Source organism: Asterias rubens, chromosome 8 (assembly GCF_902459465.1).
Source record: "Asterias rubens chromosome 8, eAstRub1.3, whole genome shotgun sequence".
NCBI classification, from domain to species: Eukaryota; Metazoa; Echinodermata; class Asteroidea; order Forcipulatida; family Asteriidae; genus Asterias; species Asterias rubens.
Genome location: NC_047069.1, coordinates 3,771,408 through 3,783,163, shown reverse-complemented (window position 1 = coordinate 3,783,163; position 11,756 = coordinate 3,771,408). Strand labels below are relative to the sequence as shown.

The window sequence follows — 11,756 nt, the reverse complement described above, 5'->3', positions numbered from 1 at the left end:
AGGGCGCGCGACCTCTGCGCGGCAGCAAGTGATTTTTAAAATGGCGGCTTCCATGAGGGACGGCATGAATATTGCCAAAAGAATACTTCCTCTGGTGATTCGGAGTAAAACTAGACATTATGGAGCTGCCTCGTTTTCCAGAAGTTTTATCAGTGGTAGGTACAATCAGGGAGGAATTAATATGTTTTATTTAAGATTGAAAGAAAGATGGGGAGCCGAGGGAAGCACCGATGGATATGATGGATGTAGATAATTCTCCACGTTTGTCCTGGGAAAAAAATAATGTGCACACGCTCGTCACGTGTCGTGACTTCGCGATGCGTTCGGCAGAGTTCGGGGCCGGGGACAATCAGCATTTGTAGTGTAGTGCAGTGGTAACACGGAGTATTTGGGGACTGAATTACGGTAAGAATTTATAACTTATAACATTTTGCGGAGTGGGTTCTCTGGTCGCCCCCTCGGACATTGAGATATCAAAGGACACATAGGGATAGAGCCTAATTTTGGTGAGATTAAAATTAAAATAAAGAGAGATTTCCGATTTCAAAATTAATTGAACAATGATTGAACCATGGGTCGTTAAATTCGGTGGATTCAAGTAAGTTCAAGTAAGTTCAGGTGATAGCCCTGGTAGGACGTCAGTCAGTGCCACTGCACTGATGTCCTGGGTATAAAGGTTCTTTACAATGCGAACACAAGTTTGACTACAATTTTCTTTATTTTTTACCTGATTTGAGAAGCTGAAATTCCGTTGATATATTCATAGTGTCCCTTACTATATTCTCAACGAGTTCACAGCTAACAAATATATCCATGGAAGAAATTATATCCGAAAATATGTCAAAGTTCTGCACTGGCGATGTTGATCATCGTGTACCACTTGATCGTGTGAGCCCAAGTGCGCATGGCTTTGAGTACAGTGCATTATCTTGCCGCTATTCGCCACCAAAACAGGGTAGGTGCCGTTAACTCGCCTTCAACTCCTCCAATATACATTTTAAAATCCAGCCCCCGATTTCACGAAGCGCTGCAACGCGTCGCAAGTGCAAGTTGCGACCGGTAACACGTCGTAAGTTGCGATGCGTATGAAATCGATTTCATCAAAGTTACGATGCGTTGGATGCGTCGCAAGTTCCTTGACAACGAGGAAGAACACGTTGTAAGTTACGACGACCCATAGGGTCGTCATAAGAATGCTACGTTTCATTTGTTTACGCACAAAATGCATGAAAGAACATAACAATTACCACACGTAACTTCCGTGAACCAATCGGGAAGACACTAGACAACAAAATGGAAATTTACCCTCCCCCCCCCAAAAAAAAAAAAAAAAAAAAGGCGGGTGAAAGAAAAGAAAACAAACACACGCATAACAAACGAACACACACAAACTAAAACAACTAAACAAATAAATAATTATAACCCCCCCCCCCAAAAAAAATACCTAAACACTAGTCCGAAACATTGTAGTGTCTGCCATCTTGAATGAACTATAATACACGACTGTTTCATGACCAAGTTGTACACAACATAAAACAGCCGCAGAACTTTAGCAGTTCATCCTCGTCCAAAGGTTTGTTTTTATTAAGAGTGAAAATAGTTTGTATTGCGACTCGTCGTGCTTACGACGTGTTTGGTGAAATGTATTGTGGAACTCGTCGCAGCCGCGACGTGTCTTAGGTCTGCGACGCATCGAAAACCCTACGATGCGTCGCTACTTGCGATGAGTTTCGTGAAATCGGGGGCAGGAGGCATAAAATATTCCAGCTCAAATAGAATTTTGGTTACAAATGTCAAGTTTTTTTTCTTGTAAAAAAAAAAATTCTAAGCGTGTAGCAAAATCGTCTGCCGCTGTCTTGCTTTTTCACAGTGCTTACTAGTATATGTGCGAACAACAGAGGGCGCTTTCCTGCGCGCGCATATTTTTTTTCTGGGACGGTTAGCATGCGCTAATTTATGGTAAAAAGTGGCCTCATTTGTCCTAGGAAAAAAATACGCTTCCGGCTCATGAAGTCTTAGCACAAGACGTCAATGCTCGGTATTGCATAGTTCTGCGCTTTGTGTATTAAAAATTGCTCACCGACTATTATCCATCTGCTTAGTGTTTGGTTAACGCGGGTTGACAGCGATTTGGCTGCAAAAAGTAGGCCGCTAGTGATCAGTGCAAGAAAGTGTTTACACAGAAGTTAGTGCACGACGTGGGATTGGAACACGCTAATTTAAATTTTCTTTTCACAAGATATTAACACTAAAGGAGAAAATTCAAAAACTTAAATAATGCAAACTTTGAATTCCATCTACAAGGAGCATGTGAGTCCCGAGGTATGTAGAAATATTTTAACAGATTTTTGAAAATTTTTCGCAATGGTACGGGACCTTTATACCCTGGACTCCGTCGCGTTGCCTGCAACGGAGGAGTCCAACCTGGGCTAGGTCAGGTGATTGAAATTTTGTGAATGGGAAAAACCGAAGGCGAAACGGGTCAACCCGTACCCAAAATATTGTACCCAAGTCAATTCGTACCCGAGTCAACTCGTACCTAAGTCAACTCGTGGACCAACTCACTGAACCCGTACCCAAGTCAACTCGTACCTAGCCCATCCCCTAGCCCCATAAATCGGTCCAATCCACTCTGTATCCTTGGCCCCAGCACGTCTGATAGTGATAATATGTCAAAATCTTTAGCTTCGTTGAAAAACCATCTGCAACGATCTGCATCATGAAACTTACCGATCTAATGCTTCAGAAGTTGCAGATAGCCCTACACTTGGAATTGTTCAAATAGGTATCACAGGTTTTGAGTTAAAAACAAATGAATTTTGATTGTGAATTTTCTCAACTACCGGTCTTTTTACCGCTAATGCCGATATGCCGATTGTCCCGACCGTGCGCGTATTTTTTTCCCAGGACAAACGTGTAGAACTATCTGCACACGTTCGTCCTGGGGTACATTCCACTCGCGCAAACATTGCCAACAATTGCGCACGTTCGCCAACAATTTCAAGTGGAATGAGTTGTGTGCTGCCCCCGTTGGCGAACTTTAGGTGAACATACTTCTGAGGTGTTGGCGAGTGGTTTTTAAAATGGTGGACAAACATACGGTATTATTTCTTTGTCACAAACATAATTACATTGTTGTTTCGGTGATTTATAATGAAGATTTAAAGTAACAAAGTTAATTAGTTGAAGAAATGATGTAGAAAAGAGGATTACATACAGCAAAGTTGGGCGCCGCCATATTGACATCGCATAATGCGCCCCAATCGTTCCAAAGATAAAAAACGTTTGCGGGAACAGTTGCGAGTCGTTTGTGCGAGTGGAACGCACCCCTGAAAAAACAAAAAAAACAATCCGCACTTTGTGTACAAACGTATGCACACGCGTCTGGGAACTATTCTTTGTAGTTCCCAGACGCGTGTCTATATGTTTGTACACAAAGCATGGATCAGGTATTTTTTCTTTCCAGGACGAACGTGTGCAGATAGTTCTACACGTTTGTCCTGGGAAAAAAATATGCGAATGGTCGGGGACAATCGGCAATCGGCATTAGCGGTAAAAAGAGCGGTAGTTGAGAAAATTCAATTAACGTAACCCTCCTGCCGACTGCGGAGCCGGAGGGCGGTTACGAAGCTAACGCGAGTGAAAAAGGCGAAATAGTTTAGTCAACAGATTTGCTCAATTTTTACCACTTTAAAAAATCATGACATAAATTCTAGGAACATGAACTTAATCCTCAATGTCTACAGAATAACACTCAAAAACCACAATTAAGAAAAAAATTTGGGAAAAAAGGACAAAAACTTACCAGATCCCGGAGCGAAACAGTCAAAAAATTTCCCAGGTTCTATTTTGAACCTGTCGCATCGCCATTTTGTGTTTTCCCGATATGTTCAACAGCCAACGCTTTATTTGTTGGTCACCAAGCGCTGAACCGCAGGTACCAGCCAATTGAATGACGACCTGTCGAGCCGCAGCCGAGTTGGACTAAACCATTCTGTGAAAGGGGTGTTACAAGGGGTGTTGCAGTGCGGCAGTGCGTGCGCGCAATATGAGTGAGCGGCGGGCATAGTAAACGGACAGCGCACACGCACTGCCTTATACACTGTAAGTTACTTGGGAGATAAACATAGAAACGTGAACATGTAATAATGGTCAGCGCCATCTGTTTGTTTTTATGGGAGGATATTCATTTAGATCCACTTTTTATACAATAGCAATAACATGTTTGATGTTAATGTTTATTTATTTCTAGGCGTATAGGCCTAAAACGAAATGTGGTTTCTTTTAAATGTTTTACAATAATATTCTTCCAATGTTTTAAACAATTCACCCTGTAATTCCGTTTTATGTTTGATGCTTAAAAACAGACTGGATTAAAGGCATACATGTATGTAGACCTAAAAAGGGTTAACTTCTAACCGTAATATTCTTCCAATGTTTTTTAATTTTGTGTTATTTTTTAAAACTTATATTAAAAAGGAAAACAAAATTAAAAATTAGTTTTGGCCTCTGAATTTCACTGCATAATGGCTATCTTGGGGGGATGCTCCCTTTGTGCTTTGGTTTAACAAGCATACAATCGTTCTTAGCGTCAGTCTCCCTGCCCGTCACCTGCCCGTCAATCCACAGTCCGTCAATGAAAGAGTACGTCATCATCATAGCTCATGACTGCTCTATTTGAACTGGGCCGCCCACCACGAGATACAAGTTGATGCAGTTTTTGAATATTCATCAGTACATGTAGTATGAGCATCTGTTCGTATTATTTTGTCGGCGGTCGACGAGAGTTTTATCCTTAACTCTGCTCACACTTTTATTTGAGTTTCTCCAAAAAAAGTATGAGCGGAGTTAATAATTATTTTATTTTTTAAAATTTATATGTGTGGTGCCATTAGTTTTTTAATTTTTATGTACCGTAACATGAATGTTTACAGACATTCACCCATATATGGAGGAAGAAAATTCTTCTTCTTCCTCCATGCATCACCCAACATGTCTTTTTTAGCTATCAGATTTATCTTCACCGTTTTTGATAATTGTTTTAGTGTTTTAGTCAGAAGTGTGTTTGACGGTGGTGTCAAGTACTTGGTAATTTTTAAACTAATTGTTCCTCCATTTTTTGTCACAAAAAGCTATGTGTGTATTTTTTTGATTAAATACAACAATAATGTTATTAGCAGAGTAAGCAAATCAACATTAAAATAAGAGTGGATAATTTGTGTAGCTTATGTAATAAGAAGAGTTTGTAAATAAGCGTATTATAAATGTTATTTGTATTAGATACCGGTAGTAATTCCAAACGGACGGTGCTCCAACATACTCGTTTGATGACAATGTTGATATAAGTGCGAACAAAAGTAAAGTGTAGTGAACATAATAAATTTTCAAAAGCAGTGACCTGAAGAAAAGTATAATGAAATAGAAAGAGAATTTGTGCTTTATTTGGGGTGAAATATAATACTAGAAAGCAACTTCTTTCAAGCAACTGTCAATCAAATCAAATCATCGTTCAATCACTGATTGGCTTTGTTGATGGTGGAGAGCGGCCTGCAGTTGGAGATAAATTCTCAATAGAGATGACAAGGGGCCAAAACGGCCAATCAAACCACCACCAGTCAGTTGTTCTCACTAATTGGGCTTGCTAATGCAGCTCAACTCAAGACGTCGGGCGGCTTTAAGTTTGTTTGATGTCTTTGTCGGTCCACTGAAGCTTGCTACCTGTACAGTATAGAAGTCTAAGATAATAGCACAACCAGTCAGTTGTATCAACTATTGTGTACCTCAAGCTATCAAGTGTTTCCTGTGTCAAGATTCAAGACTTTCAAGACATCATGAAGTATCCCTGCGTGTTCTACACCAAGTCTGTTCGAAGGAATCAGACAGCACTTTGCTGCGACCGCTGCAACAGATGGCAGCATCTGGCCTGTGAGACTGGGTTTTCTGCCGAGGACTACAAATATTTCTTATTCAATGTTCAATTTCTATGACTGATTTTCCAATTCCAGTTGGAGAATGTTCAAGAGCTTCCGCTTTAGAACAATCTTCTGCTGGAATTGTTGATGATGTGATGGAAGTTGACTTGTCTTTTCTGGTAACCAGGAGTCGGCCGAATCTTTCAATGTGTTATGTAACGCATGTAAAAGAACCCAGTGCACTTATCGAAAAGAGAAGGGGTTCGCTCCGGTGTTCCTGGTCTGATCGGCAGCAAATTGCGCCGCAGCACCTTGTAAAAGCATTACATGGTGCTATCAGAATTAGGTCTCATGATTCAAACGTAGTCCCACATCTGGCAGGAAATACTGTATGTTACAGCGCCAGGAGCGTCACTGGGTGACGGACATGTGTGCTATATAAGAAGCCACAATTATTATTATTATTATAATGTCCCTGGAAGATTCCCTGTAACACAACGACCAGAGTTTAACATCAATGCAAGTTTCACCGTCCCCAGTGTTCCAGAGGAGGATCCTCTTCCCGATGCCCCACTACCTGCCACTGTTCAAGGCCTCAACGAGAATGACACTGCAACTTTCAAGGTAGTCAACGGAGGTTCTCAACGTTGGAAGGCAATACTGGTTGACAGCCACGGGTATAGTTACAACAAGAAGTGGAAGAAGAGTGGCTTTACATTACGTCATCTGCCACCACCTGGCTCTGCAATGTACGCAACAAGTCAAAGAGGTGCAGGGTGTCTGTGTGCCAAGCTGGTGCACATTTCTCATTTGGCATCCATGAGATCCACAGATATCCTGCCTGTCCTGGAGGAGATGTCGCAGTGGAGGTGACTGCTGCAGTGAAGAGGATGGCAAAGCAGGACGTCTTCCAGTCAGCTGGAGTCATGGTGAAGCAGGCAATTGGCATCCATGAGATCCACAGCCAGCCTTCCTGTCCTGGAGGAGATGTTGCAGTAGAGGTGACTGCGGCAGTGAAGAGGACGGCAAAGCAGGACGTCTTCCGGTCAGCTGGAGTCATCGTGAAGCAGGCAATTGGCATCCATGAGATCCACAGCCAGCCTTTCTGTCCTGGAGGAGATGTCGCAGTGGAGGTGACTGCTGCAGTGAAGAGGATGGTAAAGCAGGCTGCTTCCGGTCAGCTGGAGTCATCGTGGAGCAGGCAATTGGCATCCATGAGATCCACAGCCAGCCTTCCCGTCCTGGAGGAGATGTCGCAGTGAAGGTGACTGCTGCAGTGAAGAAGACGGCAAAGCAGGACGTCTTCCAGTCAGCTGGAGTCATCGTGGAGCAGGCAATTGGCATCCATGAGATCCACAGCCAGCCTTCCTGTCCTGGAGGAGATGTTGCAGTAGAGGTGACTGCGGCAGTGAAGAGGACGGCAAAGCAGGACGTCTTCCAGTCAGCTGGAGTCATGGTGAAGCAGGCAATTGGCATCCATGAGATCCACAGCCAGCCTTCCTGTCCTGGAGGAGATGTTGCAGTAGAGGTGACTGCGGCAGTGAAGAGGACGGCAAAGCAGGACGTCTTCCGGTCAGCTGGAGTCATCGTGAAGCAGGCAATTGGCATCCATGAGATCCACAGCCAGCCTTTCTGTCCTGGAGGAGATGTCGCAGTGGAGGTGACTGCTGCAGTGAAGAGGACAGCAAAGCAGGACGTCTTCCAGTCAGCTGGAGTCATGTGGGAGCAGGCAATTGGCATCCATGAGATCCACAGCCAGCCTTCCCATCCTGGAGGAGATGTCGCAGTGGGGGTGACTGCTGCAGTGAAGAGGACAGCAAAGCAGGACGTCTTCCAGTCAGCTGGAGTCATCAGGGAGCAGGCAATTGGCATCCATGAGATCCACAGCCAGCCTTCCCGTCCTGGAGGAGATGTCGCAGTGAAGGTGACTGCTGCAGTGAAGAGGACGGCAAAGCAGGACGTCTTCCAGTCAGCTGGAGTCATCGTGGAGCAGGCAATTGGCATCCATGAGATCCACAGCCAGCCTTCCTGTCCTGGAGGAGATGTTGCAGTAGAGGTGACTGCGACAGTGAAGAGGACGGCAAAGCAGGACGTCTTCCAGTCAGCTGGAGTCATGGTGAAGCAGGCAATTGGCATCCATGAGATCCACAGCCAGCCTTCCTGTCCTGGAGGAGATGTTGCAGTAGAGGTGACTGCGGCAGTGAAGAGGACGGCAAAGCAGGACGTCTTCCGGTCAGCTGGAGTCATCGCGAAGCAGGCAATTGGCATCCATGAGATCCACAGCCAGCCTTTCTGTCCTGGAGGAGATGTCGCAGTGGAGGTGACTGCTGCAGTGAAGAGGACAGCAAAGCAGGACGTCTTCCAGTCAGCTGGAGTCATCTGGGAGCAGGCAATTGGCATCCATGAGATCCACAGCCAGCCTTCCCATCCTGGAGGAGATGTCGCAGTGGAGGTGACTGCTGCAGTGAAGAGGACAGCAAAGCAGGACGTCTTCCAGTCAGCTGGAGTCATCAGGGAGCAGGCAATTGGCATCCATGAGATCCACAGCCAGCCTTCCTGTCCTGGAGGAGATGTTGCAGTAGAGGTGACTGCGGCAGTGAAGAGGACGGCAAAGCTGGCGACTTCTGGTCAGCGGATGTCATCAGGGAGCATGCAATTAGCGAAGCCATCACATCAACCAGCTCCAGCTGTCCCAACCCATCGCACCTGAAGAGAACAGCTTATCGCTCGCGGCAAACCCAAAGGCCACAAAAAGGTACAAACTTAAGTTCATTTTCTTTTAAAGACACTGGACACTATTGGTAATTGTCAAAGACCAGTCTTCTCACTTGGTGTATCTCAACATATGCATAAAATAACAAACCTGTGAAAATTTTAGCTCAATCGGTCGTTGAAGTTGCAAGATATTAATGAAAGGAAAAAACCCTTGTCGCACCATGGTCACACGAAGTTGTGTGCTTTCAGATGCTTGATTTCGAGACCTCAAATTCTAAGTCTGAAGTCTCTAAATCAAATTCGTGGAAAAATAATTCTTTCTCGAAAACTTTGTCACTTCAGAGGGAGCTGTTTCTCACAATGTTTTATACTATCAACCTCTCCCCATTACTCGTAATCAAGAAAGGTTTTATGATAACAATTATTTTGAGTAATTACCAATAGCGTCCACTGCCGTTAACAAATTAAATTTTCAAAACATTTAATTTTCTCGTAAATTAAAAACGCCGTCAATTATTTCAAAATGCAAGTTATAAAACCGAACTGAAACGAAAGTTGAGTTTTTAAAGAACATTGCATATTATGTTTGTTAGGTTGATTTTGTAAATTCTTCATCAAATTTGTTTTTTATTTTAACGAATACATTCCAAATTTGAGTTTTTAAATAACACTGGAAATTCTTCATCTAATGAAATTTGAGTTTTTAAAGAACCGTGCATATGAATTTTGGATTCATTTTTATTTTAATTAAAATAACAGAGTTTGATTTGTTTTAAATTATTGCAGGTACTGAAGGCACTCAAGAAGAATCTGGGGCTGCAAGTCCCATACACAACCGTCGTAGCCATCAATGTCTACATCTTGAAAGTGAGACCTGTCTGCTGGCGATACTCGCAACAATTTAATATTTATATGAAAACTAATTATCCATTTGTTTTTCATTTCTTATTAATAGTATAGTAATTATTATATATACAAAATTAAATCTCATGATATCCGCAATGTGATATCCGCAATGTGATGGTAAAAACAAAACTGAAATAGATGCCTCCAATCAGCGGTCCTACTACTTGCCGTCAACTCAACCACTACCCAGACGGCAGGTATGGATTAGTTTTGACCAGTACATAATAATACACTATGCATTACCAAGATTGACAGCTTGGGCCAAGACTATTCCGTTTTCAGGAAAGCGCCCTCTGTTCTCCATGTTGTACAAGCTCTGTGAAAAAGCAATATGGCGGGTGACAGCTTTGCTGATTCGCGATAATCTTTTCACGAGATCAAAACTCAACTAAACGTAGTAAAAATAACCAAAATGTAACCTAAAATTTATGAAAATTATCTTTTAGCTAATACTAAAGATTTTTATGCCTCTTTTGTGGATTTTTAATGTATATTGGTTGAGTTGACGGCGAGTTGACGGCACCAAGTAGTAGGACCCCCAATCAGAAGTTACATTCTTAAAGTTGCCTGAATCCTGGAACCGTTTGTGTTTTTAAGTGTAAAATCTACAAAAGAGGCATAGAACTGTTAAAGGATTGGGGTACTTTTTCAAAATGGCCACAGATTTACATTAAACTTACAGGGTTTGAAGATTATGATAGTGAAAAACTTCCCTTCAAATATTAGTAACTGAAGTCGTGTAGTTTTTGAGAAATGAGTAAAACAAGTCACAAAATAATTTTCGTCTCGGGAAGACGAAAATTATTTTAGCATGTAAAATCCAATATTATACCAAAACCATAGCATAACCTGTTAATACGTTTTTACATGCTAAATACATACTACATGCTACATACTGAGACGAAAAATATTTGTTTGACTCATTTCTCAAAAACTACAGCACCTCAGTAAGTACAATTTCAAGGGAAGCTTTCTACTATCATAATCTTCAAACTGTTTAAGTTTAATGTAAATCTGTGGACTTTGTTGGCCCAAGACAAGATGTCAATGATGGGTCCTTATGTTCAAAACTAACTCTACGTACCCTGCCATCTGCATGGTGGTTGTGTTGACAGGGAGGTTACGGTGAGATGACGGCATGCGAGTTGACAGCAAGTTGTCTGCAAATAGTAGGACCGAGATTATGTGATGGTTTGTAGTAGATTCTGTCAATATTACAGGAGGGCTGTGCACCCTTGAACTTAAAGTAATAGGAAGTTTTGAATCCACATTTACCATGGTTGCCTTTTTGAATCCACATGTTTAATTGTCTTTTATACAGGTAGTGATTCTGTGAGGAGTGTGCCTCCTTTCTTAAGCAGTAGGCCTATACCTCGATGTGTACATACGTCATCTTCTCTGTATACTGAGCAGGCTGAGACATCCAACCAAACAGAGGAAGAATCTCTCCATAATATCATCCAAGATGTAGAGTCAGTGGCTGGTAAGATAATCATCCATCCAAATCCATGACTTCAGATCAATCCAAGTTTATTGTCAACACAAATGATTGTGTACATGTATGTACCTTTTCATGTATGAAGAGCGCACTAAATACTAGTTATTATTATTTCAATCTCTATTAGTATCTTATATGTATTTAGTAGATCCTCTGCATAATATCAGCCCTGGAGTTTCATCTTTGAACAATTTGAAAGGGTAAGGCCAGTTTCATTTGGCAAAGGGCACTTCCGTTGGAAAATGTCAAAGTCAATGGGAAACTTTTGAAGGGCACCAAGGCCAAGACCAGGGGCAACAGATGTTATGGCCTTGGTGGCCTGTGAGTAGTTCCAGGCCTGTATTATCGTGTAAGCAGTGATCCAAAGAAGTGTTCATGCACTGATGTACTATTTCCAGTTCTTTCACTACTTGCCCTTGATATAATAAGAGTAAATCAAAATCACATTCATCACCTTGCTGAAGGATACACTTAAAGATTGTGTTATAAGTGTCCATGGGTAAATTGTTGAATTAAAACAGTTGAGTAAAACCTTGAAATGTTTCTTTTCATAATTCATATTTTAGACAAAGGTGTGTTATAAAAACACGTATTGACTGGCATAATTCGGTAACTAGTGCACGTCTACCCCAGATAGTCTCGTCTGATCCAAGGCAACGTCCCCCGTTAATCTGTAGGCTAATGTACATGAATGTATTCAATTCTTGCAGCTGTTTGAGTTTGAT

The 11,756-nt window shown here is 42.2% G+C and overlaps 1 protein-coding gene across 2 annotated transcripts in view; it reads left to right on the top strand.

The window, feature by feature from the left end:
• Nucleotides 1-5: 5 nt before the first annotated feature.
• The window catches only part of LOC117293307 (heat shock protein 75 kDa, mitochondrial-like), a 50,067-nt gene continuing 38,316 nt past the window's right edge, over nucleotides 6-11,756 (top strand). The window contains exons 1-2 of one of the 2 annotated variants that reach the window (XM_033775561.1): nucleotides 6-155; nucleotides 10,855-11,016. In XM_033775561.1, coding sequence (XP_033631452.1) covers nucleotides 41-155; nucleotides 10,855-11,016 — 277 coding nt within the window. In that variant the 5' untranslated portion in view covers nucleotides 6-40. Of the gene's footprint in view, nucleotides 156-376; nucleotides 406-10,854; nucleotides 11,017-11,756 lie in introns of those variants that run through there. The other variant, XM_033775562.1, reaches the window with a different exon arrangement.